The sequence below is a fragment of the Fusarium pseudograminearum genome, chromosome 4 (genome assembly GCF_000303195.2).
Source record: "Fusarium pseudograminearum CS3096 chromosome 4, whole genome shotgun sequence".
Lineage (NCBI taxonomy): Eukaryota > Fungi > Ascomycota > Sordariomycetes > Hypocreales > Nectriaceae > Fusarium > Fusarium pseudograminearum.
In genome coordinates this window covers 7,300-35,101 of record NC_031954.1, presented here as the reverse complement: position 1 = coordinate 35,101, position 27,802 = coordinate 7,300, and the positions used below count along the sequence as shown (strand labels likewise).

At 43.6% G+C, this 27,802-nt stretch overlaps 10 protein-coding genes across 10 annotated transcripts, besides 13 other annotated features; 4 read left to right on the top strand and 6 right to left on the bottom strand.

The window, feature by feature from the left end:
- Positions 1-776: 776 nt before the first annotated feature.
- Positions 777-1,763, bottom strand: FPSE_11072 (uncharacterized protein; the record flags this gene model as incomplete). The annotated part of the gene is made up of 2 exons (XM_009264189.1): positions 777-1,601; positions 1,758-1,763. The coding sequence occupies 2 exons, from the start codon at positions 1,761-1,763 to the stop codon at positions 777-779; spliced, it is 831 nt and encodes a 276-aa protein (XP_009262464.1).
- Positions 1,764-2,003: 240 nt separating this feature from the next.
- Positions 2,004-2,056: a repeat region.
- A 59-nt stretch (positions 2,057-2,115) lies between these two features.
- On the bottom strand, positions 2,116-4,119 carry FPSE_11073 (uncharacterized protein; the record flags this gene model as incomplete). Its single annotated transcript, XM_009264190.1, has 2 exons — positions 2,116-3,649; positions 3,740-4,119. The coding sequence occupies 2 exons, from the start codon at positions 4,117-4,119 to the stop codon at positions 2,116-2,118; spliced, it is 1,914 nt and encodes a 637-aa protein (XP_009262465.1).
- A 592-nt stretch (positions 4,120-4,711) lies between these two features.
- Positions 4,712-5,480, top strand: FPSE_11074 (uncharacterized protein; the record flags this gene model as incomplete). The annotated part of the gene is made up of 4 exons (XM_009264191.1): positions 4,712-4,878; position 5,107; positions 5,426-5,434; positions 5,478-5,480. The coding sequence occupies 4 exons, from the start codon at positions 4,712-4,714 to the stop codon at positions 5,478-5,480; spliced, it is 180 nt and encodes a 59-aa protein (XP_009262466.1).
- A 46-nt stretch (positions 5,481-5,526) lies between these two features.
- Positions 5,527-5,573: a repeat region.
- Positions 5,574-6,064: 491 nt separating this feature from the next.
- Positions 6,065-6,086: a repeat region.
- Positions 6,087-6,785: 699 nt separating this feature from the next.
- On the bottom strand, positions 6,786-7,037 carry FPSE_11075 (uncharacterized protein; the record flags this gene model as incomplete). Its single annotated transcript, XM_009264192.1, has 1 exon — positions 6,786-7,037. One exon carries the CDS (start codon positions 7,035-7,037, stop codon positions 6,786-6,788), a length of 252 nt encoding a protein of 83 aa, XP_009262467.1.
- Positions 6,796-6,864: a repeat region.
- Positions 7,038-8,081: 1,044 nt separating the features above from the next.
- FPSE_11076 (uncharacterized protein) lies at positions 8,082-9,388 on the top strand (the record flags this gene model as incomplete). The annotated part of the gene is made up of 2 exons (XM_009264193.1): positions 8,082-8,455; positions 8,554-9,388. The coding sequence occupies 2 exons, from the start codon at positions 8,082-8,084 to the stop codon at positions 9,386-9,388; spliced, it is 1,209 nt and encodes a 402-aa protein (XP_009262468.1).
- A 476-nt stretch (positions 9,389-9,864) lies between these two features.
- On the top strand, positions 9,865-11,313 carry FPSE_11077 (uncharacterized protein; the record flags this gene model as incomplete). The annotated part of the gene is made up of 1 exon (XM_009264194.1): positions 9,865-11,313. The coding sequence occupies one exon, from the start codon at positions 9,865-9,867 to the stop codon at positions 11,311-11,313; it is 1,449 nt and encodes a 482-aa protein (XP_009262469.1).
- Positions 11,314-11,876: 563 nt separating this feature from the next.
- Positions 11,877-14,226, top strand: FPSE_11078 (uncharacterized protein; the record flags this gene model as incomplete). Its single annotated transcript, XM_009264195.1, has 2 exons — positions 11,877-13,700; positions 13,789-14,226. The coding sequence occupies 2 exons, from the start codon at positions 11,877-11,879 to the stop codon at positions 14,224-14,226; spliced, it is 2,262 nt and encodes a 753-aa protein (XP_009262470.1).
- Positions 14,227-16,253: 2,027 nt separating this feature from the next.
- On the bottom strand, positions 16,254-17,828 carry FPSE_11079 (uncharacterized protein; the record flags this gene model as incomplete). The annotated part of the gene is made up of 2 exons (XM_009264196.1): positions 16,254-17,350; positions 17,411-17,828. 2 exons carry the CDS (start codon positions 17,826-17,828, stop codon positions 16,254-16,256), a joined length of 1,515 nt encoding a protein of 504 aa, XP_009262471.1.
- Positions 17,829-18,658: 830 nt separating this feature from the next.
- Positions 18,659-18,694: a repeat region.
- A 951-nt stretch (positions 18,695-19,645) lies between these two features.
- Positions 19,646-24,410, bottom strand: FPSE_11080 (uncharacterized protein; the record flags this gene model as incomplete). The annotated part of the gene is made up of 3 exons (XM_009264197.1): positions 19,646-23,785; positions 23,830-24,270; positions 24,321-24,410. The coding sequence occupies 3 exons, from the start codon at positions 24,408-24,410 to the stop codon at positions 19,646-19,648; spliced, it is 4,671 nt and encodes a 1,556-aa protein (XP_009262472.1).
- Positions 19,756-19,788: a microsatellite.
- Positions 24,411-25,187: 777 nt separating the features above from the next.
- FPSE_11081 (uncharacterized protein) lies at positions 25,188-25,534 on the bottom strand (the record flags this gene model as incomplete). Its single annotated transcript, XM_009264198.1, has 2 exons — positions 25,188-25,265; positions 25,307-25,534. 2 exons carry the CDS (start codon positions 25,532-25,534, stop codon positions 25,188-25,190), a joined length of 306 nt encoding a protein of 101 aa, XP_009262473.1.
- A 1,038-nt stretch (positions 25,535-26,572) lies between these two features.
- Positions 26,573-26,779: a mobile genetic element.
- An 82-nt stretch (positions 26,780-26,861) lies between these two features.
- Positions 26,862-26,898: a repeat region.
- A 32-nt stretch (positions 26,899-26,930) lies between these two features.
- Positions 26,931-27,090: a repeat region.
- A 72-nt stretch (positions 27,091-27,162) lies between these two features.
- Positions 27,163-27,226: a repeat region.
- Positions 27,227-27,275: 49 nt separating this feature from the next.
- Positions 27,276-27,335: a repeat region.
- A 185-nt stretch (positions 27,336-27,520) lies between these two features.
- Positions 27,521-27,622: a repeat region.
- Positions 27,623-27,735: 113 nt separating this feature from the next.
- Positions 27,736-27,763: a repeat region.
- The last annotated feature ends 39 nt before the right edge of the window (positions 27,764-27,802 follow it).

The window sequence follows — 27,802 nt, the reverse complement described above, 5'->3', positions numbered from 1 at the left end:
ATTTACTTATTAATTATATTATTCTTACTGCTAATAAAGCTATTATTTTTATAAGAATTACTTTAAAGAATACTATTAGGATAGCTTTTATTATTATAGTAAAGTAAGTAAAGTAAGAAAATGCTAAGAGGATTTACCTTAAGGTTTATATTAATAATAAGAGAGAAGGTATAAATCTAACTATTAGGATTAAAGAGGGATAGCTTAGCTTAAGGTTATACTTATTCTTTATTAATAGAATAGAGTAGCGCTCCTTTCTCGCTACTCCTAGCCTAGGTAAACTTTTTAGAGATAATATCCTTATCCATCTTTATCCTATAGGGGTTAAGTCTATTAATAGTTTAAAACAGCTGATCTTATACTGAGCAATCCCCTAAATCTGGCCTCTTGCACTACGTTCTGCGGTCGAAGGCAGGGAGGGTCTATTTGATAACGCTTGCCAGACTTGGGAGTCTGTTGGATTTTGCGACGATAGTGATGACTTTACTTTCGAGATTAAGGATGGAAAGGTTGTCAGTGTCACCAACAGGGATTTGGTTAATGTCTTGGCTCAACAGCCGAGATCAAATTTTAAGCATGAGTCGGAGGAGTGATGGGGTGCATCGAAGCTGGTGATCCAGGGAGAACGATTAGTTATCTACATTACAAAGACTAAAGTTACATCAGGCAACAAGTTTGAATTGACTATACAATGAGTGAACTACTGTGAGCTACCTAAGCATACATGCTAAAGAGGTAAGGACAGACATTTTATATAAACATAACAGACCAACGATCTATCGACGGAGTGTCAGGAGACCGGGGCGGTATGGCAGGAGGTTGTAGTCGACATTGATGCTGGGGTTGCGTCCTTGGTACAGAAGCTTCAAGTTACAAGGGTCAATGGGGAATGTCTCATCGTTGGCAGTGCGGATCAGCTCTCCGTGGCTGATATCGTTGGTCCAGGTGGCGCCTGAGTTTGCCTTGCCGGCGAAGGGGTTGCTTTCGGTGCCAGCATTGACAGTCCACTGACCATCAAGGCTGTTCGCGGTGAAAGATCGGAAGAACCGACCATTTCTACCCTTGGCCTCAACAATCATCAGATATTTGTTCTGTCCTTGGACGGTATAAACCTGAACGGCTTCGAAAAGGTTGTCTTCAGTATCCTGCAGGATAATCTGGGAATTCGATCCAAAGTTTCCAGGGAAGTTGCCGATAGGCATGGACGCGCGGTAAATTCTACCATTGTCGCCGCAGAAGAACAAGTACATGTTTCTGCTATCGCCAATGATGGTTTGATCGATGGGGCCGAATCGTGCATTGGCAATTTCTCCAGTAAAGAGAGGTTGTGGTTGAGACCAACCATTGACGTTGGTAGGGTTGTTTGAAGTCCTGTATGAGAACTTGGTAGGGCCCCATTGATGGGCCAAGATCCAGATACCCTTAGGTCTGAAATAGAACAGAGTTGGGGCCACAGCGGTACCGGTCTGAAGAGTCTGCGACGCAGAACCAAGGTTGTTCAGATCCGACACAGGGCTAAAGCCCATAGACTTCCAACCACCTTGGCCATAGGCAGTAGCATAAACTAGCTGCTGACCATTGTAAGGAGCAACGGTGAAGTCCTTTGATACATGGCATGTATAGAGTCAGACTGGTAGACACTAGTCGGGGTCTGCTAGTGAGACATCTGGTAATAAGATGCCCGGCAATGCGTACTTACTAAAGCAACACTGTTGAGATTGGTAGACACAAATTGAGATTGAGAACCATATACGTACATCCATACCTAAATTTCTTTCAAAGCAGCCTTGAATTACATTAGGATGCACTTAATAAATCACGATCCTCGCTCAGGCGACGGTCGACTTAATGTATCATAGAATGGAATAGTTCAATAAGAACAATCTAGTGTCTCAGAGGCTATCCCAATAACAAAGTCTTAAATCTTTGTATCTTAGCCTGATAATAAAAATAATAATAATCCGCCTAGGCGTGTCTGCAAACAGATAGCCTTGGCTAAGCTGTTTTTTTATTTTTTTTATTTTTATTTTATTTTTTATTTTTTATTTATTTTTTTACACATATATCCCCCCTCCCAAAACGAAACAAAAAAACGTTAATTGGAGGCAACTTGATTTACGACTTGAGGTTCAGGTCGTTGTTCAAAATGATACTGTTGATCAGTGTTCCTGAGTCCCGGTTCGGATAATCCATGACCAAGTTTCCGACTAGACCAGGATGACCATACCCACCCTTCGATTTGACGTAGTCCTCCAAAGCCTCGTTCATTGATGAATCACCATCCAAGTCCTCAGTGGCATAGTTGAGGTTGGAGTCCGGAATCAATCCCGACGTCAAAGTCCAGTCAGTGACATAGCTGCTGTAGCCAATATACCAAGTTGGAGCACTTGAGTTCCCAATCGATGAAAAGGCCAAGTCGATGAAATCAGTGATCTTTTGCTTTTTCTTTTCCAACGCAACGCTTCCATTGTCATCAAAGCTGTAGTTATCCTCAACCCACAGTTTTACTGGGGTTGACTTGGTATTGAAAAGATCGATTTCAACTGATTCTGCCGTATCGCTCGGCCAATTGCGGCTTGCATTGATTCCAAGTGGCTGTGTTGATGGTTGAAGAAGTCCATCTACCACTATGTTGTAGTTAGTTGGCCGCGGTATTCGACAAACTAACTGGATCTTTCCTCTAAGTTGACTCATAGTCGGGATTGTTTCTCCAAGATTCCAATACTGGATCTTTTCTTGGATCAGATCATTAAAGTCGTCTGATACATTTTGTGGATTTGTACCAGTCGGTCCATCGGCTTTGATTTGCACAATAATTCCTTCAGTTGGATGAGTATCAAGCCAATTGTAGGAGTATTCGAGTACGTCCTCGATCGAGATGCCGGCATAAAACTTTCCGTGAAAGACACATAATGGTTCGGAGTAGCCGTTGTTACGATCTTGGAGATTTGCATAGCCTGCTCGAATATCAAAGTATCGAATTCCGGCATTCAGTTGTTGGGTGATGGACATGTCCTGGCAGCATATCCAGCCGTTCTGCGGACCGAAAAGGCCATTCCAACTGCTTGTAGCAGAGTTATGTGTTCCTGGAATTGACATCTGCGCGATGCTGGTAGACGGACTAGCGAGATAGCTCATCCAAATGGATGGGTCCAAGTGGTGGACAAGTCGGCGCGACCACCATAAGAGATGCCGGTTCTGGGCCCTATTCCAGACTGCATAGACCCAACCGTTGGAGTAAACCAAAGCCGCCTCATTCTTGGTCGGGAAGACCCCTCCGCTACCTAATGGCACGCTCTTGGTCCAGGAAGGTTTTTTTCTTGACCAGTGGCAGATAAGGTTGTCTTCGCCGTTGTGTGTTTTAAAGCAGATCCATAAAAGATCACTTGTGGGGTTCGAAACGGCACTGATGCCGCTGTTGCCGGACTCATCTAAGTCGTCTCCAGTAATCCGGATCCATGAAAGTGGCTCTTGTCCATTCATACACGTGTCCAAAACTGAACGACCACTTCCGGAAACGAGGAAGAACAAATGAAGAGTGTCATCAACGATAACAAGGGCTGGATTGCTTGAAGATGACTCATTGATCCTTGTGTTTGGTGAAAACCCACTAGGTCCAGTGATGGTGGTCGTAGTTGCTTTTGAATAGCTCCAAACAAAATGATTATCATCGGATGTGTTATATCCAACAACGTGTAGCACGCCCTTATGCTCAACAGCCGTAATAGGGGTACACTACGTTGAACCCCATTCACCCATTTGGTTGAACCATTTTCCATCGTAGCTCCAGATTTGGCATCCCGAATCAGAGCCAGACGTAGCCTTCCACGGTATCAAGGCATACAAAATTCCTTTGAAGACGACCAAGGCAGACGTGTGAGCTTGTTGCTTCCCATTATCCATTCCCTGTTGCTTCCATTGACTTTGCCAGCCACTGTCAGACGCTAGCCAAGTAGTCCATCCGAAGCTGTTCGGCGGCGCGTTGGGAGTCGCCCAGCAAAGAAACACCTCGCCCTTGTATTCACAAATAGCAGGTTTATGAAGAGTGCTAAAATCGTCCCCTGGGCCCACGTGCTGCGCGTCGCTCCATGGCGGACAAGCGGTTGTAACCCCTGTCATTATTATATGAGCTTTGATAAACTTTCTATTAAGCATAAAGAACTTGGCAGAATGGAAAGTTGTTATCTCAGCTGAAATAATTTGCAAAGCCAAGCACTCTGATTAGATTCTTCATGTTACCGTGATACTACAAACTATTTATTTATGACGTAGTTTTATATTGCTGTGTTCTAATTTGTCTTGACAATAGACGTCTTGTTAGTATAGGGTACGAGTTCTGCCCGCTCTGTTCAGAAACTATTACGATGAGTGTTAACTAATGAAATAGATGAACCCACCGGAGGAATAACGTTAGTCCGAAATTGTCAGGACCAGGACCACCACAACGCTGTATCGCGATTGGTGGAGTAACTCACTAAACTCCTTTTACGGGCCCCATCAGTCAATCTTAGGCTGTTTTAAGCTTAGTATTTAACTAAAACGCTTCCGGCGCCTCGGAGGAAAGAAAAAAATATCCACGTTCGTTCAGTCACGTTCTTTACTGCAGCTGAGCTGCTTATTCCATTCGTTACACAAGGTGTGCTGAATTTCAAAGCCTTTAATTTTCTAATTACGCAGGTTGTAGATTTCTTTGTCAGGGTCAGTTGTAAACATGTCTCGCGATATGAGGACAGAAGAGAATGAGAAGGGCGAGTTGGAGAACTCTACGCTATTGGCTCCTGACACTGCCAGTGGTGCTGTTTCACCTAGCCTAAGTACAAGCTCTTTTGTTTCTGTTGAGATAGGCGATTCTGAATATTTTTCATGCTGGGATAAGTTGTAAGATGTGTATTCTCGGAACGTTGGACTGTTCTATATCCTGCTGGCGCAGCTGTTCGCTTCTATTATAAGAACTTATATCTATCCTCTGAAGAATAAAACTAATAATTAGAGATATTAATAATAATAAGGTTATTAGTAACTAGACTTAAGATAAAGTTCTACGCTTTATAGATTATCTTTATTTATATACTTATTATAACCCTAATTAGCTCTTTCTATATATAGCGTAAGAAAGTTCTTAACTTTTCTCTAGGACCTTATAAAGTTAGAGGGCTATTATTTTTACGAGGTATAGCTAGATCTATTAGACTGTTTAGCCTTTACTATAAGTAAAAGTGTAGTTACGCTTTAGATAAGTATACTAACACTATATAGATTCTCTCTTATATCTTAATATGTCTAATGCGACAGTTATTATATTTCTTATTTCTACTCTAATAGCATTTATCGCATAGGTTACTCTCTAGGAACTCTTTACTATTAATAAATATAACAGTTAGGTTTCTAAATAGGTAAACTAGTCTATATTAGTTTATATTTATAGAGTTATAAGGTATATATATTAAGTAGTAATAAAGTATTATATTTCTTAATAGTAAATAGAGTAAATAAGGTATATTTAAGTAAAGATATCTTATTAATAGCTAATAAGCTAAATATAATTAATTAATACTAATTTAAATATATATATACTTAAGGATCCTTAAGGGATTAATAAGGTTATTATAAGATTAGTATTAAGCTGAGAGGATTAATACTAATTATATTAGATTAATGCTAATTATAGTTTTTTAGTATTAATTATATTAGGTAGTTATATTAAGTAATTAGTAGAAAATGTAAGGTATATGTAATATAACTAAGCTGGGCCGCTGGATTGTAATAATAAAGCGTTAGTAGGTCTTATTGCCTTTATAGGTATACTCTTTATAGCTTAACTTGCATTTCTCTTTCCTAATAAGGACTCTTTCCTTATAGGATATACCTCTGCTATAACTACTGCTGCTAAAGGTTTAATATCAGCAGCTAAGGTAACACCTTAAGAATAAACTATTACTATTTACTATTCTATCTTTAGCTCTATTATAATAGTAATAGCTTATTTAACTATTTATATTATTAAAAAGAGAGCTTATTCTCTTATAAGTATTAACTACTTTACTATATTAGCTATTATTAGCTCTTTTATTATTATTATAATTAATCCTAATCTGCAGTTTAAGATTCCTAAGAGTCTTGCTAAGTAGGCTGTTTTTCTCTTAATTAGCATTTTAGGCATTTTATTTTAGGTCCTCCTTACTAAATGCCTTTAATAAGAAAAGGCTAGCTATATAATAAACCTAACTATAAGTACTTCTGCTATACCTATAATATTACAGTATTTAACCTAGTAATAGTATATTTAATTAGTCTATATAGTAATTATTAACTGCATTATCTAGGGGACTATTCCTCTATTTACCAGTTTTATTAGTAGTATTTTTATTATTAGTTTAGCTATTTAGATTGCCCTATAGAAGAAGGCACCTTTAGAGCTAAAGAAGGTGCCTAATAAGGAGAGAAATGCTAGTCTTAATAAAGATAGAATGAAAGAGGCGTAGAAAGCAAAGCATTACATAGGGTTTAGCCACCTAGCATTTTATATTAGGCACCTATACCAACAAACTTCAGGGAGGGGCGTTTTAGATAGAAGTTTAAGAACATACATATTAATCTTCACCTGTCAATATAAGAAACATACTAGATCTGCAAGTCAACCTGGACTTTTATTTCTCCACCTTGATCTACTTGTTCTACTGCCTGTAACAAATCCCACCAAGCTTTGAAGCTCTTCAGCCCTCAAATATCCACCTAACAACATCCTTCAGGGAACCTCAAGATTCCACTGCAACCCACAATCCCCCTTACTCCGCATTCATCTCCTCAACCTCTTTCAACTTCTTCTCCTCTTCCTCCTTCTTCTTTCTACGCTCTCTCTTCTTCATGATACACTCGGTGCAAACACCAGGAAGAGCTTCATGCATCATCTTGGCATCGCGACACATACCCCAAAAGTTGGCGCGTCGACCAATTCGACACAAACCGTAATCATAGGAGGTCTTGATAGCCTTACCGCAGTCCTCGCAAGAGAGGCAGATTGTGCGTTTGTAGCACATGGTTGCAAATTTCGACTCTTCTGTGTGTAACCCTTTGGGTATTTGACTCTCGAAAAATCTGGAATGACTGATTCAGAGACGATGAGATCTATGGTGGGAAGACAAGGGGAGTTGAGTGAAGAGGTGGGAAGGCGGCCATATATAGTGCGGTTTATCTCATCACCTAGAAACACAATGACTCTGTGCATATGAACATAGATGACGAGGATCGTCTGTTCTCCATAAATACATTGCATCTACCAAGGGACCACAAGTATGGATGTCAAAGGAAACAGACTTCAACTCGAACAGAACTGTCTTTTAAGATTACTAACATTACCTTTGTTTAATAGCTTCGCTACGAAAACGAAACACCAGAACTCTTAAATACTAAGTATAGCTTATGAGCTCATCGAACTTATGCAAGCGTTGATCCAATAGAACGGGGACACAATCCTTGACGAGACTGCTAACATAGTGATCAGTCTAGCTCATATTGAGGTAGAGGCCGCGAAGACGACTGGACTACATGGCAGTCATTTGCTCACTACGTTGTTCGATCCGCCGGGAAATAATGCGTAGGATATTCGCAAAGTAAGCATTGGGAAACTTCCAGAGTCGTAAAGCAGAATCCATATCATATAGGTAAGTAAGCCAAAGTTTGCCTTCAACGATGATCCCCCAAGATAATTCACGTCCTAAAATACTAGGTACGGCTATCTTATTTATTCGATAATAGGTTTATTCAGCTAAATCTCTAGTCCAAGCACCTTGGCTTCTTCGAATTGTAACAACAGTACTAATGATCCGCAGACATTCGTCCGCAAGCATTTAGAAGGTCATACTATGTAATTTTTGGTTCCCCGATTTGTTGATGACTGTGGTTGGTCGCAGAAAACAGGTGGCACGTGACTGCCAACGCGGGGTCATAATATCAGAGATATTTTCTATCGTCATCCAGGCAACAGTGCGGCATTAAACAGGCTTTCAATCATTTACTCTCGTTCTCAAGTTCAGCTCCCAGTCCCCTCTTTCATCAATCAAAACTCCCCAGATATCGCGACAATGGCAGAAGCGGTCGGTCTTGCTTCCGGGGTTTTGACCTTGGTAACCTTCGCTTTTAAATCGAGTACAGTTCTTTTCAAAACGGTCCGCAATTTCAAAGCCCAGGATGCTAATGCGCGCGCACTCAAAAGTGAGCTGAGTGATCTAACTGGAGTTCTGCAATCTCTCCTGGAAACGGTTACAAATTACCCTGACATTAAATTCGACTCGCTTGAATTGCCTCTCCTACGTTGTGGAAAGACTTGTGAAGAGTATCATAAGCTCATTACTCGTTGTACAAAACATTCTGATGGAACTCGGCCAAGCGTACGGGACTGGATCGGTCAGCAGTACCTGAAAGGGGACATCGTAGACTTCAAAGAGATGCTTGCCGGGTATAAATCCACAATTAATATAGCATTGGCGAACGCTAACATGTGGGGTTCCTTGCTTGTCGTCGGTATTTGGGTTTGGCTGATAATCAATATTATAGAACAATTACGGCTGTTACGCGTAATGCCATCGAAGAATACAAGGATATGATAGATGATACAACCTCCGACCTTCAGAAACACATGCAGCGGCTGGATGAGAGAGTGCAGAGCTTGACCGCGCCTGATACCGACACTGTCGAGTCTGATAGCGCTGATTGGCTTGCTCTCTTTGAGGAGAAAGAAAGTACTCGAAAAGGCCTCCAGATCTGCGTCGAGTTGTCTGAACATATTGAATCACTTGGATCCACAACGAAAGAAAGTCAGCAGTTCTCCCAGCAGCCTACAGCAGATAAATATATCAGGAGTAGTCTGAGTTCCGCTAAGAGCTCTATCAGTTTGTTGGAGGCACGTCTTAAAAGCCACGGGAGCAAGATTGATGAAAGGATGGACGCTATGAAAGTTAAACAGAATCTATCCGAAGACGACATCATACAACTGGCACAACTACAGGAAACGAAGGAAAGCATCCGTCAGTGTATGAACGTGGTTGCCGATGCTGGCGAGGACTTGGCTAAAGAACGAGTCAATGTGTTTGAAGACATAAGTATGAGTGACAATAGTTATGGTATTACAGTTTCAACTGTAAAGGACTTGGTTTTAGCAAGGAGAGTCAATCTGCAGGGCCAAGCGCGTTACGTTGGTGGGCAAATAGACCAGGCAAGCTATAACGCAACCATTAACGCACTGACAGACTTGGATCGAGGAAGCGTTCAATATGGCGGGCGGGATACACGAGTCTCTTCTGAAGATGGAGCGTTTCTTGATCGTCATGGCCGTGGCGTTAAACTTGCATGGAATGACATATCTACAAAGCCGTCCGGAGCAAGCTCATAGGAATACTTTTAATCAGAAAGCCCAATTTAGAGTCAGATTTAGAAGAGTTACACAGGAAATCCGTACTTGCAACTCCCAAGGCATAAGTGTATTTCTCCTGACTTAGTTCTGAAGGGGGGTTGATGTTTATATTCATGCATTATATGAAACTCAGTCTTTGATCTATATATAGTACAGGTGGTTGATTGGAAGAGCTTGTTTAGGCAAGAGACTTAAAATTTCTACCAATACTACATCAGCTCATACAACAGGACTATACCAATGCGGCCCGCCCTATCAGGTATCAGTGGTTAGGCATCAGCACATAAAGACGGCTATAGGGTTAGGCAAAAGCCCTTTTGTACCTGTAGTTCATAAATAAGGTCGTGTAGTCTCAAATCCCCTCACCTGGGTTCAGCACAACGTTTTCTACCGACAAGACTCTTCATCCGCACAGCTCCAACAATTTCCAACAAGCCTTTCAAAATCCCCTCAGTATGGATAAGGAAAGGAGACTCATTCAGATTCGTGGTAGTGGACTCAATCACTTTGTGCTGTATTCTGCGTTGCTACGTTTGATTGACCCCGTTCGAGGCGACCCAACTAGATTACTCGACGAGAATCCAGATAGCAGTCTTTTGAGCGCGTCGCAACTCAAGAAAAAGTTTCTCGACTCATTTGCTCTTATCTGCGCCACCTCGGACAAGGGGGCAGAAACAGCCGCAGCTGTGTGTTTAGAAACAAATCAACAAACGGGGAACATACTACGTGTGGCGCGAAACCATGGCTTCTGCCCGAATGTTCTGGCAAGCCTTGAAAATGTCCTCCAGTTGCTTCGAGACGTGGCTAGAAAGGGTACTTGTTTTCTCAACAGTCTGCTGAATTTTACTGATATCGCGACTGCTACAGAGAAGATCTCGGCGCATGCAGAGACTGAGATGCTACAGCTGGTTGTCAAGCTCGATAGAGACCGAATATTGTCGATCGCCGAAAAAATTGAGAAGCGAGGCATACGGGACTCTCTGGAAAAAGCGAGCTCTAGACTGCATAGTGGTCGTGCCAAGGCAGAGAAACTCTCAGGTTGGGTGGCGAATCATCCTTTCACCGCTCCTCCTCAAAATTGGAGTGATGCAACTACAGCTATGTTTATTGATTGGGCGGCGCAAGCCAGGTGGCATCATGCTGCACAATTGCAACCTCTACTAAGCAATGATGACACAGGAAACCAATTTTGGCTAAAACATTTACACAAGGTTGCTCGCTACCATTCTGCCATTAAATCCATGGTAAAGCTTGCCGTAAAGGAGCCTGAAATCTTCGCGCAAATCTCCATCAAAGGGTCCAGGGCTCCTAAGCAGCTTCACTTTAGATACCCCTATGATGAGAATCCGCTACTAACCGTTCGAAATATTGTGGGGGCAAATTCGCGTCCGGTGATGGAGCAGTTGGAGAATCGCTTGGATACGTCGAACCTCGAAGCGCGGCTACGTCGAGCTTGTCGACTGGATCTGACACTTCATGCCGAAATGCAACTTGTTGTATTCTATGAAGGTAACCCTGCTCACAATCCCTGCATGCGGTTTATCGGAACGAGCAAAAAGGCATGCTTCCTCTGCGATAAGTACATGCGCCTTCATCCATTGAGACTTCAGACTTCGGCGTCCCACCAAAAGATCTATCCATCGTGGATGCCACCACCATACTATGGGACTACCGAAACGTCGATAAGAACTCCTTTCATGAAGCTGAGTAAAGAAATCGAAGAATTAGCAACGCGCGAGCTGAAGCATGGCCTTACTGTTCCCCGGCGGGTTTGGAACCATGATTCAACTGCAGGGCCGTCTTTAACGGCGACGGCTACAGTGCCTACGGAATTGCGATCGGTAGGAGCAGGTCGGAGAAAGGTCACGGCCGTTGATAGTAGTTCTTCTGAAGATTCAGAATGAATCAACAAGCTATGGTGTGAACATGGGAATTTCCTTCTACTCTACTCGGGGTCTGTTAGTGACACGTCTGGTGATAAGAAAGAATTTCCTTCAAGGCGGGGAACGACCAACTACTGAACCCTACGAATGAGAATTTGATATGGGCATCGTAGAGATGCCAAGTCTTTGTCATGGTTACATCAGATAAGAATTCATTGAAGTTACTCGAATACAAGCTTCACTTTCTCACACCACAAGTATAAAACGCAACACCATGGAGAGCGGGGTTCGACAAATCAGAAGACAAAAGCCAGGTCAAGGCGTCAACGGTATACGACAGTCCAATCAATTCAAAGAGATCAAGTATCTTCGGCGTGACAGGTGATCATGCACATAAGCAGCGCAGATGCGTTGATGCCCAAGGCTGTGGGAGGCCGACCATCTTACCATGGCGATGCTTCCAGCCGAGATTTGGGGGTTGGTTTCCAATACGTTCTGTTCCCTTGGCATATGAATGAAGAAATAATGCTACTAACGATCGTACTAAACAGCTCTTGATACCGTCTTAACATCTACGGTTAGAAATGGAGACATCTATTCCCGACACGAATATGGCCAGGGGAGACTACCGTGATCTCCTGGACATTATCGACAATCTTCGATTACATGGAGTCAGCCGTTATATTGATCTGCCTGAGATTATCGTTTGTGGAGACCAGTCGGCAGGCAAGAGCTCTGTTCTCGAAGCCATCTCTGGCTTGTCTTTCCCCATCAAAGACGGCCGCTGTACCCGGTTTGCTACGGAGCTAGTTCTTCGTCGAGGTCACAGGACTGATGCCGAGGTTTCTATCACACCAGGCAAGAATCGCTTTGGTGAGGATAAGGAACGACTCGAAACATGGCGGCCAAACGAAAGCCTAGCTCACGTGGGGCTGGGCGTCATAACGAAGGAAGCGGAATCTGCCATGGCTATCCCAGGTGGTACTGGGGAGTTTTACGAAGACACACTCCGTATCGAGCTCACTGGGCCGGATCAGCCACATCTAACCATGGTCGATCTCCCTGGACTCTTCAGGGGAGGGAACAAAGAACAGTCTGACACTGACATCGACATTGTCCACGACATGGTGGAGTCGTATATGGTGCGACCGCGCAGCATCATACTCGCTGTCGTGTCAGCTAAGTACGAGTACGTACTGCAAGAAGTCACCAAGATGGCCAAGAACGCCGATCCAAATGGCTTAAGAACCATGGGCCTTATTACAAAACCTGACACCTTGGATGCCGGCTCCCCATCTGAGGATTACTTTGTTCGTCTGGCTAAAAACGTCGAAGAGGAGCTTTGTCTCGGTTGGCATGTTTTGAAAAATCGCGACTTCAAGGAGCGTGATGTTACCTCAGCACAGCGCGACGAGATAGAAAGAGCCTTTTTCTCTCAGGGATTGTGGGATTCTGTTAACTCTTTGCACTGCGGAGTGGCGGCACTGCGGGTCAGATTGAGCATAGTCTTGAAAGATCAAATCCTTGCTCAACTTCCAAGTCTTGAACAGGACGTGGAAGAGGGTATTCGTGATTGCGCTGAAAGGCTCGATTGTCTTGGCCCAGTGCGAGAAACCCCGCTGCAGCAACAGAGCTACTTACTGCGAGTAAGTGAGGAATACACGAGCCTGATGAGATATGCAGTCGATGGCACGTACACTGATCAATTTTTCGGTAGTCGGAATGACAAGGCTACGTTCAACAGAAGGCTACGCGCAGTTATACGCAGACAGCTTGATGTTTTTTCGGAGGAAATGCGGCTGAGTGGTCATAGCCAGCAGATCGTTGATTCCGAGAGTGACGATGAAAATGACATTGGGTGTCGTGATGTGCCCGAGATTTCTCGGTCCGACTTTATCAAGGAGGTTGCTAATCGTCTCGTTTACGGCAAAGGTCGTGAGCTACCGGGTCTTTTCAACCCCCTCATCGTTAACGACCTTTTTGTTGAGCAATGCACCCCCTGGAAGAGGATCGTGATGTCCCTTGCTGGAAACATCCTCGAGGCAGTGGAAACAACGACAGAGCTGATAGTGGGCCAAACTACGGCAAGTGAAGTATCCGAAGGGGTTCTCAAATACATTCGTAAAGAAATCAACGAGCTTGAGACGAAGATGATCGCGCAGATTAATACATTACTCGAATTAGCCGCACAGCACCCAATCACAAATAACTCACAGCTTACCCAGAATGTTCAGCGGATCCAGCAGAATCGCCACAAGCGTAATACCATAGCACGAATCAATAGCATGTTTGGACAGAACCGCTTTGACGGTTCAGACAAGAAAATCAGCATCAATCCCCTGGAGCTGTTGAAGGTGTTTCAAGAGGGCTTTGAGCCAAATATGGAGCGGTTTGGGAGTGCGCTGGCAGTAGACTATATGAAAGGATATTACAAGGCAAGTTACACCCTTCGGCTGAAATTTCATTATGAAATTAACAATCTTAACCTCTCATTAGGTTGCAATGGAGAGGTTCATCGATGATGTGAGCGCTCTGGCAGTAGAGGACTGTCTCATAAGTAAGCTTCCCGGGCTTTTCAGGTCAGCAAATGTCATGAACATGGGTGAAGAAGACCTACATCTCCTTGCAGGTGAAACTCCGGAGTCCTCTATGGAGAGGGAACGCTTGAAAGTGAAACTGGAGATCCTTGAGAAAGGTCTACAAGACATCAAGGGCTTTCATAAGCGAAGGGCAGTTATTGATCCTGTACAGCATCATGACATAGTGTGGGAAGTCTCCAAGGATGACTCAGTCAGCAGATCTAAGCAGGCCTCAGATATTTCTAGCAGCGTAAAGGCAGATTCCGATATATTCAGCACCGAGGACCTCGCTGAAGTTAGGGAGCAGACAGCTCGCTTCAGGTATTTGTACAGTAGCTCTGGTATAGATATGTAAATGACACTCGGTCATCTATTATAGTGCTAAGGGAAATTTTCAATTATATTTAAAGGGTCTGCTTCCATAATGCAAAGCAAAAGGTTACATGGAAGAAAGGATGTATAAAGCCACATATCGTTGACAGTCAAGTGTATTGAAAGTGTCTGTGAAGAATGTTGTATTCAAGGGCTTTGTTCCAAAGCCTCCTCTCTCATGATTCTGATTATGATTTCAAGAGGGAAATGTTCTAGAGAGATGAGATGAATCTTGGCGAAAGTGGAATCAAGGATAGTTTACATCCGTAGCTTCAAAGTATAGAATCGAAGCTGTGCTGGAAAAGAAGGTTTCAACCAGACCATTTGTCTCACGGTTTTTAGAGAACTGTCGCGTAGTTCATTCATCAGCAGGGGATCTATTCATTTTATAGACTATTTCAACTTCGAATGTTTTGTGTCACCTTAAGATATCCCACGTGGAACCCTATTTCAACTGCTTGTCCTTCTTTTTCTTCTTCTTTTCCTCGCAAGCCTTGCACAAACCGTCAGAGACAGGCTTTTTCTCGACACTCGACTTGCCGCAAATGCCCCATTTGTTCGCAGCCCTTCCTTTATCGCACATTCTAAAATCCTATCCGTCGCGCTTTTCAACGTAGTAGTTGGTGCATCTATATGAATAGTCTATTTGGATACACATAATTGGATACAATGCTCAGTTTAGTTGAGTTAACAATTACATTTGAGAGGTCTTGACTTTATGATGGGACTGGAGTGGTATAAATAGTTCCTTTCTTACTACAGTGAATAACAATCGAGTAGACTCCAGCGTGATACTCACAGCTATCTCAGAACAGACAATACACCTAGGAAACCACCTTATTCAGCGCCTACTCCTTACTGAATCGACTATGTATCCTTCTTCAACTCTGCACAAGCCTTGCATAGTTCCAGTCGATAGACCTGCTATTTTACTACAGCCCTCTTATATGCGCCCTATTCATTTACCTCTCTACCCTATCATCCATTGTAATCGTGGGTTGACCAACCCACGTTTATTTTATATGGCACTTTAGCGCGGCGCTATCAGCTCACCCCTCAACCCACGTTTAATTCTGCTGCCAACCCACGTTTTTAAGAAAATAGTATTCCCAATGTCGTATACCTAGTCCTACAGTCCCAAATCAATTGTTGTACAATTGATTTGACTTACTCCACTTTACAGGGGGTAGAATTGATTTTTGACAAGGGGTAGACTTGAATTTCAGAAAATGGACTAGCGTTGGGGTAAACTCGATTTTGACAGGGGGTTAGTTTCTGTTTCTGATTGGTGCTGGGCTACACGTTCATGCAAGACAACGCGTTAATAGCGTCGCGTCAAGTTCTGACTCGAGCTTGCCAGCACCTTTCGCGACAAATGTGACAACTAGCCAGCAATTACTATTAACTTTATTCAGAAATGATTCATCAGACCATAGCACTCAACTCTATAACAGAGCTTGGCCCTTCTAACCCTTAACGCCTTAACGCCTAGTACTACAGTCGCAAATCAACTCTGGTAGAGTTGATTTTATTGACCCACCTTAAACCTAGCAGGGTTGATTATTGCCGGGGTGTAGAGTTGACATTAGTGCTGCTCGGAACAGGAGTTATGTGATGTCAAGCGAATTCTCCTGTCCGTCAACAAGTATCAAAGTGGACAAGCAGTCATCATACTTTTTCTAATCTTGATAATATTCTCAGCTCAGCCTTTACTTACTTCGCAAAGTCCCAACAACATCCAGCTACTAAAATCATAGAACGGCTATTTTCTGCTGGAATAATTATTATTAAGCTATAGAAAAGATAATAAAGCAGAAAGATTTCTACAATATCTCCACAATATATATATATATATAACTTAGATCGGCCACTTATTATATACATTAGAATCCTAAAGCTATATAATCTAATAGAATAAGGGAGATACGCTTCTTATTATAGAGCAGTTTACCATCCAATTAGAATTAATAGCGGTAAGTTATCTTTTAATCCCACATTTTAACTAATGCATTAACGTCTCTTCTTGAACTTATATAGTTCCCAGTTCACGTCGTTTAGGAACTCCTCACTGTTATTAGATGTAATAAAACGATCCGCCGCATACTGCTCTAGCCACTCATCCAGCGAATAAGTCTCGTCGTCATCCAGTCCCTTCCGTTTCTGCCCTCGCTCATCCACCAACTCTGTTATATTAAGTGTATGCAGCAAATCATCCGGCATCGAACTATCTCTTTGTTGGTTTAGATCGGGATAGTTCGGTCTCGATTTCTTAGTCGGGTCGCCCATCCTCCAATTTGCTGGATCTCCCGAGGTCGGTGTTGCAGGCAAGTCAGTTTTCGCGGTAAGCGGCGTCACCATGCCTGAAGTCATCCTACTTGCAGTAGGCGAGATTACATCTAGCATTGGTCGTTCAGCGGCCATATTTTCAATGCATGACATTTCGTAGTGATGGCGTAGGGCCTTTCGATCGATGGTATTAGGCACTGAAGCTCTTTGGCCGTTGAATCTTGTCAGAGCATTGTATGGGACAAAAACTCTGATGCGGAGTGTGCGAGGATGTATGGAGAAGAGTCGTGCGTCGAAAAAGTCATGAAGGTGCTTCATGAGTAGGATGCCGTTCCTCGGGCTCCATGTGCTTTGCCATGCTTCTTTCAGCCTGCGATTACTCGCTTCAAGAGGTACATCATCATCTGCGTCCCCGCCGGCAACAGGATATACATGGTAATGGTGCTGAGGGATGATATGGCAAGCCTGAATGCCAGGGCCAATGGGAGGACCTGGACACCACGACTCTCCTTCGCCGGAAACAGCACATGATGTTGCTCTATTGAGGCACGAGGACCGGAATTCGTTGGTAACCTTTCTAGCCTCATCGAGGTCAATTTCCATGCTCGCAGGTGCAACTACATTCTCGAACTCGTCATCGACTTCTTTCGTAGGTGAAGTCGACCCAGATGCTGATCGTTTGCCCGGAGACACGGAGCGAGCTTTGAGCTTTTTTCGCAGAGGCATAACTGTGAGTTTCGGATCGGAAGGTGTTTTGTTCGGCGGTAGGTATCGTCGATCGCGACGGCGACTAGGATTCGGGAGATTTTTGGCGCATTTGGCTGGGTAGAGAGTTAGTAAAACTATATGGCGAGATGGCATTGATGGACTGTATCGCTAACCCTGCATGTGAGACTTGAGTGGTGAGCCGGAAGGTAGAGTGCAGTTCTTATGATAGTATATATGGTAGGTTAAGACGTTCTGTTCTTTGGGGCGCAAAGGCGCCAGACTTGGTACAGCTTGATCCATATTTGCCTCCGTCACGAAAGACAAGCCGGGATCCAAAGAACTCGGGGAATTGTCTTGATTCACCGAGAAGGCAATGTCAGTCCAGGTTTTCTCGTTCTCGTTATCCGAAATATCATATGGGCATTCGAAGCAAAGGCGTAGCTCGTCGCAAACGTTGCGAAAGGTCACCAAATTGCTCCCAGGAACTTGGTGGATTCCGGCAAAGGCGCCTGGATCCTCGTCTTCGCCAATAGTAAAATGGACATTCCAAGCGACAGCGCGCATTGAAGGCGTGACGGTCGCGTTGGACATGGTTGTGTTGCTTTCGATGGTGGAAATTTGTATGCTCAATGAGTGTTGATGGACGGGAAGTGGAATTGGAAATGGTCAAATTGACGATGACGATCTAGTGGCTTTGTGTTGTTGACCGGGAGACAATATGAGTCAGCAATGCCACCCACCAATCACGAAGCTAGACATGTCTGTAAGCCGAGCTCATACCTGCAAATTCATGCAAAAAAGAACATTGCATTTTATCATTAATACATATTACAGTTCCTACTCTTGTATTCCTAATTTTCGTATACCCCTAATTGTTGAATACCCCTGTTCACTTGTCGACTGCATGTCTATCCCTGGTTTATTCCCAAGTAATTCATACCATGGCGACTTATTTGTCCCATTTCGGCCAACGGTCTGCGCCCGTGTCACATACGCGTGTGAAAGCGCACTTTATTGTCATATGTTATCCACCCTATCTACAATCTTGATCGGAGGTTTGTTCATAGACAGAAATATCATATATGTCAAAAAGTATTTGGTTGGGTAATATGAAGGGGCCAAGCTAGTATAGGTTAGATTATTGTAATAGAACAAATGCTGGCAGTTTTTATTCATTTGCGGGAAGGTCCTGGATTCTGAAGGTGGGTCTACTAGGAACTCTGGATAGGATAGATATAACGGACTTGGTTAAACTTGGCGTACAGTGCTGGGATGTTTATGCTTCTCGGCAAGGGAAAGCCGGCGAGGCTGAGTGTGTTTTGCTTGAAGTAATTAGCCCTCGAAAAGATAGAACCGCATATCAAAAGTCTCAACGACGAGATAAAACGTCGTAAGCTCTATGGGGTGTATTCTCTCGGACGAAATAAATCTATTTATTCATTTATTTATTAAATAAACGCTACATATAAAATGTTGACTTACGGTTATTCTCCCACAATGTTCAGCTTGCTAACCTAATACAGCCTGTGACCTGGAAACACGACGAGCGGACAGAGCTGGTGACATAACAAGAGCTGTAGTTTCTTGCAAAATGCCGTGACAATAACGTTGAAAACCTCTCGCAGCTACCCTATCATGGCGTCGACTATAAGTCTGTAGAGGGTCGTTGTAATGGAGCCTGTTTCCGAATTTGCTGGTATACCGGTAATGCACCAAGACCTTTGTCTTCATATGGTAGCTTAGCATGATTTTCGCGCTTGAGCAGTTGGTTAGGATCGTCCAGTTGCTCCTGAAGAAGTAGTAAAGTATTGAGAGTAGACTTAATGCTCGCCGACATGTCTTCAAGGTTGTCAGGCACATCAAAGATTGTGTCCATCACATTGTCATTTGAATCCTGTGATGGGCTAGAAAGAATCCTCCCTTGGGCGATTAATCCTGAATAAAGCAAGATGCAACGAAATGCCCGGTTTGATGTACCCACTGTGGTATTACACTGGAACATAACTGTTGGCTGCACGACCCTGTTAATATATTTGAAAAGGGAAACGGCTGCATATTTTTACCCTAGGTATCATTCACAGACGATTTGGGTCAAATCGTACACCAAAATGGGGTTGCGGGGTGCTGAAATTTGGTCCAAATCGTCTTGGTCGAAGTCGGCTAGCTGATTGGCCCAAAATAACCCTAACCCCACACTTGGGGTTAGCTAGCGTCAGCTTGGGGTTAGCTAGCGTCAGCTTGGGGTTAGCTTGGGGTTAGAGCAGTTTCAAGGTATAGGTCTCCCAATCAATATTTGAACTATGATGCTTTTTCTTTCTTAGCGGATCGCGCCCTATCCCTGGACTGGTATTGGTAAGGTAACATAATCGCGATTATGTGCCGGCAGCTGCCATAACATGGGGACCTCCTCATCCAAAATAGCTATTTGTGTTCCAATTTTTACTCTCCTCAGCAACGATCTCCATATCCTTATCAGAAACCTCCCACGGAGTTGCTTCAACCGATTCGATATCCCTTGCATCATCGTCATCATCGTCATCATAATCATCATACGCGGCAGGTACAATCAGAGCACTGTGGTCTTTGCTGCATCCCATGGGCGGCAGGAAGCCTTCATCTAGCTGACAGTAGCACGTCTTGCACATCCTGGATAGCATGCAATCCCTACACACCCGGAAGGTAGTCCACTCATGAATTAACCCCGGGGTAGGCGGGGAGATACTGTTGAACGTGATTCCATCCACTCTTTGCAGGGGCTCGCTGTTGATTGGTGCTGGTTGGCCTGACGTCTTCTTCGACGTCGCCTCGCAGTCCTGGCCGTCGCAGGCTATGGTCGCAAACCACGGTAGGTAAAATTCGTCCGCCCACGTGGAATCGATAGGATCTCTCTCTAGGCTGTCGAAGTAATTGTATTCCTCGCTGGTCTTGATAGCATCAATTCTTTGCTTGACTGCATTGTCCAGAGAGGGGTTGTCACCGCGTTCACTGGCCTCAGCATAGTATTTTCTGTTTTCCTGCTGCGATTGCTGCAGCAGCCTGAATTTGGACCATGCCCACTTTTCCCGTACGTCATTTTGATCCAGTACTGTGAGGATGGACGCCAAATACAGCCAGCCGATGCCGAACAGCGGTTCGTTGTTGCGTTGCGAGAGCATAGCAAAAGCCGAATCAGCATGCTCTTGCAAGATTTTGCGCGCTTCTTCAGTCTCACCGCGCACCACATAGATACGGGCAAGACATAGTGATACACGAAAATAAAGCTTGAGACCGATGGGTTCCTGCAACGAGCAGGTCACATTGCGCAGGTTTTTTATCCGCGAAATGATTTGATTAGGCTCGATGTCTGTGTATTCCCCCCGCAGGGCTAGGATGTAGGCCGAACAAAGATGCTTGATAATAGGGATAAGAATATCAATGTCTCTAGTCGAAGGGTTGAGGCAAAAGTCCTTCAACAATCCTTCCCATCTTGCGATGACTTCGTTGAAATTGGGTTTGCCTTTAGAGATGAAGAAGAGGCGACCGAGCCAGTAGTTAAGCCTGACGCGTGCCCTATGCATATCATGGGAAGACAACATTGGTTTCTCATCGCAAAACGCAATGGCGTCTTTGTAAATACCGCACAGATATCGAAGACGCTCTGGATCGTCACTAAGCGTTCGACTTAGCGAAATGTGCAGGTAGTGATATGAGGCCTGACGAATAAATGTCTCGCAAATCGTTGGCTTTTTCGACTGGTATTGCGCCTGGAAGAAGTCCAATCCCGCATCCCGCCCCTTCACGTAGAAAGCGATTTCGAGAGTTCGAGCCCACATGTATGAAGACAGAATACCTGGCTCGTGCTCATTGAGTTTTATCATCTGCTCCCTAACTTGCATGTCTCTGGAGAGACTGTCCCAATGGTATATCCAGTCTAGGAAGCAATCGTTTACTTTGGTTATCGTCGCTTGATCGACGTCGAACTTAGGAAGCAGGGTTAGACACTGCTCGACTGCGTCATACGCAGCGTCGAAATTATCATGCCAGGACATTGCTTCAGCAAGCCATGCGTTGGCACGCCAATCTATTCCGCGGTACGGTTCGAGAATCTCAGCAGGTTCCTTACTCTTGCCTCCAAAAGCAAGGAGAACCGCAGCCCTCTGAATGTCAAAGCTGGCGCAGTGGTAATCGATCTCAACATTTCTTAACACCCATGCTTTTATCTTCTCCCAATTTGGTGGAGTGAACCAGCCAGTCGTTATGGACCGGTCGTACGGCTCTAGCACCACATCCTTTTTGATAAGACCTAACTCTTGGACGGTTGAGAACCACAGGAAAAAGTTGCGTATGTCGTCCTGTGTCCAAAATGACTTACTGAGCAACCATCTCCTGGCGACCATCTTGCTTAACGCCACTTGCAAATCGCTAGCTTTCGACATCTGTTGTAATTCTGTCGCCCAGGATTTACCGCGTGGTTCGCCTTCGAGATGTTTGATGATCTCAGGGTGCTTGACGATACGATACACAGCATCGAAGTATTGCTCGTTTTCTCCCCAGGTGGTTACGTACTGCGATAAAGTTTCTAACGGCCAGAAAACATCGAACATGGTATCCTCGAAGAATAAACGAGTGACTTGATAGCCGAGATCGATTCTGTCGGGATCAACCAGCTGAGATGTGTCAATGTGTTGCAGAAGCTTAGGAAGTATCTCTCTCGCAAAGGTAGAGAGGCTGTGCAACGGATGATTTTCGTGGCTGGTTTGCTTGCGTTGTGTGGTGGATATCTTGGACAAGCAGTCAATGAAGTGAATGGCGACTTTAGCCATGGCCACATTGCGCTCCACCTTGAAGCCCGCTAGGTGGTTTAGGCGCGATCGGGAGTCGAAAAACTCATCATCTATGCCGTTTTCTTCAAGGAATATTGGGTTGAAAGTGGCATAGAACGCCTGTTTGATGTTGACCGTCTGAGTTTGACTGGCAATTGCCTGGCTCCCCTGGCTCGACTTCATATCTGGCATCAGGAACGAGGTTATCTCGTCTGTTGCAAGCGAGAGATAACCCTCAGTGTCAATGGAGACCAATCCCGAGTAAGCAGTTCGAACTTTTGTCCTGCTTGTGGCGGAGTCTCGTCCACTAGCAAGGTACTGCGCAAGAACCACAATGTGCGGCATCGGCGCGTCCAATATATTTAATACAGCCAGAAGATGAAGTCCATCTTTTAACCTAAAGAGCTCTTTCTCAGATACCCTAACTGCGAGGTTGGACAAGTGGCGCTCTATAGTGGCGTTGCGGCCCTTTACCGCTCGATTTAGTACTCGGTCGATTTCATCTGTTGACCAGAGGTGTCGGATCTCACGGATTTGCGACTGTAGCAGATAATAGTCGCCGCTTACCGCCTGAACCAGACTGTTGCGGGTACGAGCCATACACTCACGCACCTCAGGATCATCAAGTTCATCCAAGAAAAAGTCGCAGCGAGCGAGCTCGGCTTCGGCCACAAGACTTACGTCACCTCGATGAGGGTATGCATTGTCAAGAGTAATCTTAACGAGGCTGTGACCGACAAGTTGGGAAACCGGCTCTAAACAGTGAGTATTGCCTGTGAGCAAGATGCGCAAGCCCTGATTCGCCTTGTTTGGGCTTGCCAAGACATCAGAGAGGATTTGGATCTGCTCCTTTGCCAGCATCTCCAAGCCATCAAGTATGATAAAAACGGACGAGTCTGTGAGCTGAGAGGATACTTCCACGATGAGGCTAGTCCAAAGATTAATGCCCCAGCTAGAACTAGCATCTGAACTCGTTTTATGGAGGTTTCTGAAAAATTCGAAGAACCGCGTATTGTGCGCGCAGAGCTGAAAGGCAATTGCCCTTATAACCGCAGCAGCTGTAAGATCCTTGGATGCATTGTTGAAGTAGTAAAACGCAATAACGGGGTGTGTTTTGAGCTCCTCCAAAGGTCGCTTGTGGAGATCAGCGATGACGATTGTTGTAAGATAAGTTTTCCCGAAGTTCGATCCGGCTTCGATTGCGAAAATGTGGGGAGCACCATTTTGAGTAGTTGCCCAGGCATGGAATTTGTCGTCCAGGAGAAGCCATTCGCCTGTTCCGGCCACACAGCGCTCTGCACAAGCACGAAAGGCATCGTTCCAAGGCTCATGAGTAATATATAATGATGCCTTGAGTTTTTCAACGTGTTGCGAAGTGAGCGAGGTGCTATACTCGATAATGCTATCGTGAACAAGGCTCAGCTTGTCCATCACGGTGCTTACGGACCTGCGAACGGCACCCACATCTTTGTGGATCTTGAGGACAGATGCTAGAATGAGGGCGGTTGAGAGCCTGCCTTCTTGTTCGATCAGACCTTGGAGTTTAACCATTTGCTCACCCACACCTGCATCGTCTCCCGTTGCCATTGTGTTAAGGAATTGCCCGAAGTCTTGCGCTTTATCCTTGATTTGTTTCCCGATCTGTTGGCGTTTCGATTTATGGTCCACTTTTGGCTTGAAGTTCAGTTTGATGTATAACGCAACACAGTCTACCATATGCGCCATGATGCTATGAAGAAACTGAGTCTATTTTGTGGTTAAAAAAGCACGATCAGCTTTCAGTTGCTTACTCGCGGAATCGAAAGTGGTAGTACTATGGTTGACACAGCGAAGAAGATACTCACATATTTGGGATGCAATCGAGCGCCCTCACTCTCAGCTTCCATAAGCATTTCGAATCTCATGGAAAAGAATCCCACATGTTCAAACAGCTGGGCAGCCTTGACGAAGATCTCTTGATAATTTTGAGTCGCCCGAATGAGCAAGTCGATAGCCTTAGCGAGAAACTCGACGCCTGCCCCTGCGATAGGTATCTCTTTGACTGCAGGTTGGAAGAACTCCCAAAAGTTCCAGATTACCTTGAAAACCTTTGCAAAGATATATTTGGCTCGTTCGAATGCATTCTTGACTTTAGAAACCTGCATCTTATCCACCTCCTTGCTTTTCTGTTGCAGTTCATCTTTAGGGAGTCCATTATCGAGATCGTGACCCGTCTTCTCTTTAAAATTAATCTATAGGAGTGGTAAGCTCTTTGTTTCGGGCTTTGTCAAGATCCACGAACCTTTGTTTGTTTCCATAAATCTTCGAGATTGGTGTCGGGTCTTTTATCAAGCTCTTCCCGACATTTCATCAGTTCAGTGGTTCGCTGCATTTTGACCGTGTTGACGCTCGTCTACTTCAATCGTGCAGTGGGAGAGTGAGTGAAGTGTGAAAGCACGACTGAAAGTTTCCCGTAGGCGGCGAGGGTGAACTATAAACTGTAGTGTGTCAAGGTCAGTGCAGTCGTACGTCAGCGGCTTTTCGCTGTCTGCTGGATCCCGCATATACACTAAACTACTGGCTGCACCAAATATGATTATTGGGTTCACAAATATGTACATGTTACCCAACTCAAATAGTTTTGCAAGATCTGCTGGCGATCATAGTATGGGACACTACGGTGCGTGAAGCAGCTGCCCAAAGCCCCGCAGCAAGTGGCGGAAACGACCAAGCTGAAAGGTGCATATATCCAACACAACCTCAATTATCTCGATAAATAATGGTCTGATCATCACAAAAGCTGGTCCATCCGATGCGCTGAATTTAGTTGCATCAGACTGTGAAGTCGCAGCGCGATACGACACGTCAAGGAATTAGACTCCGCCGAAGGCAAAAGCCCTACTGTGTCTGTGTGCATGCCGCCCATGTTCGCATGCCGCCCACCCCAACCACCTCTCACAGTATCCCACGCACCGTCAATACCAGCCGCCCATGGATCACTTGAGCTGTGCCAATTCAAATCGGATGACTTTAGTCTGTTCGCGTAACCGAGCCGGGTTGCGACATAGGCCCGTTCATTCTCTGGTCTGCGCCTCACTCTGAGCTCGGGTTATTTCTGAACAACTAGTAGAAAATTGAGCCAACATTCCAGCTGCAGCACTAAAAGAGCTTATTTCGACGCAGTCTCGCTGTACTGGACGGTGTGAGGAATGTAACGCAATTGCGGCCCGTACATTACGCGAACAGACTAAAGTCACCCAATTATACAGCCACCGAAGTTCTACCTACCCATAGCGTATCCGCAGCCAGAGCGGCCTCAAATGCAAGCGCACTCGTGCTCAACGAGAGGACTGCCTTCAGTCCGCCTAGCAGCGAAGCTGGCACTAGAAGCTCTCGCCGAGCGAACAGCCCGTCGCGCGATAACATCGCCGTACTGGCTTCCGCAGCTCCTCCTCCGATAACGGAACCCAGCTCAGGGCTGAAGACACCACCGCCACGGAGATTAAGGGATGTCATGGAGTGACTGGAAGACGGGGTGGACAGCGGTTGGATATCGCGGTGGCTGTGGGGGCCAATCGAGGAAGATGAGAACTTTGGATATCAAAGGATTGAGCGTCTCAGATCCGGACGTTAGCGGCATTTTTCGGACTCCGAAGCCTTGGCAGAATGTGATTACGTATGGGTTGAAGGGATTGAGGGTTTCTAGGGTGGCTTCGTGTGGGTGGTGTTGAGAGACTCGCTGGAGACATTGACGAAGAGCATTGTGCTGCTATTGCGTCTGTGGCGTAACCTTCAGACGAGGGCGTATGCGTCCGGGCTTTATCGTAAAGCTTCCTTTACAGCCTATCGTACTCTGGGTGGAGAGCGAGCTGACATATTTTTCGGTATCTCTTATCCGCAGTGCAGCTCCGGCGTCGTACGCTTCTGAGGACGATAGCCGACCTGCGCCGACCTTTGAGGTCTTGTTGGACAAATTTAGGTTGTGGGCTGTTACCACTCCTAGCCGTAGTGTCGGAAATTGGTCTCCGCAGTGGAGCCCTGATCTAGTTTCCCAGGTCCACACGAACGAACCTAGTGCTACAGTCCAAAATCAACTTTAGTAGAAAGTGCTACAAGGGATAAATCATACTACTAGATGGTCTCGTTGTTGATCAAAACACAATTGTCATTCACATCTCACGAACAAGAACCCCATCATTTTGTCGATCGTTGCAATGGCCTCGAACTTGCAATTTGAACCATATGAGGTAATTGATAAGCAAGTTCGACACTAAATTGTACACCTTAAAATTGATATCTCAAAAGCTTATAAAAATCCCAGATCGGGTTTTAGACACCTATTATTCAACTGTTACATCCCAGATGACCCAGTTATGTCTACCCCACTCTTCACCTTTTCTACTCCCACTTTTACATTCATTTCACACCAATTAGCTCAGGACCGAAACGCTAACTTTCGGTCCTAAGATTATAACCAATTAGCGTTAGACCGAGGTGAACGCATATCGGTCCAAATAATAGTATAAGCCAATACCTATTGCCTTGTACCACAGGCTAGTATATATAGCCACATTTACTCAGTAGTAGATAGAACTTAGCCTAATAGCTATCAATAAAGCATTTTCACCTAAATACGCCTAACCCGCTCTATTTACTATTAAGAGATATAATACTTTGCATTACTCAGTATAACGCCTTACCACTCTGCTAAACATAAACCAGTATAGACTAGTTTACTTTCTTAGAAACCTAACTGTCATATAATGCAATAAGTAGGATCTAAATCTAAATATATAACCCTATTATTTATTATAAAGGTTATTAGGTCTATTAACTAATTCACTTAATATATTATTAGTATAATACTAATATATATATAAGCTATTAACCTTTTTAGAAGTAAGCTTTTAACTATTTAAAAAAACTAATATTCTACTTATTATATTAAGCTATACTATTAATATATATAACTTTAATAAATAATTAATTAGTTAATATAATTATATTTTATTTATCTACTATAAATAGTATAATATTAAATCTTTTATTTAATTAATACTAGTTTTAATATAGTTATCCCCTATTTATATTACTATTAAATCTAGCCTAGGCTTATCGGCTAATAACTAATTAATTAAGTTAGCTATTATATTAGTTATTTTAAGAGAAAAATATATAATAATATAATAATAATAATTAAAAGATAATCCTAAAGACTTCTCTAGTTTATATTTAAAAATAGCTTAAAGAAATTCTCTAATTAAGATATAATATATTTAATAAGTAAATATAATAGATAAGTAAATATAATATAAATCCCTTAACCTTATATCTAACTATCTAATTAGTTAATTCTTAACTATTTATAATACTATAGCCTTTAGATAAAGCTAAAGTTATTTTTACCCTTTAAGCCCTTTAAAATAACTTAAAATTAAATACCTAATATACTATTAAGATCTATTAAGTTAGGTAAATAAAGCTATATTACTATTAATAAGGTATTTAATTAAGATATAATTTTATATTTAATTTATAGAAACTATCTAATTAGGAAAAAGATATAATAATTTAATTTCTTTTTAACTTAAATTTATATAAATTCCCTTTATAACTGCATTTTATAAAAGAAATAATTAATTTCCTATTTATAGACTGTAATATACTACCTATTAATATACATTAGGTATATAACTTTATTAAGCAATAATTAAAGCTAAAAATATATATATTTTAAAGATATAACTATTAGAGAGCTAAATATAAAGATCTAACTATTATTTA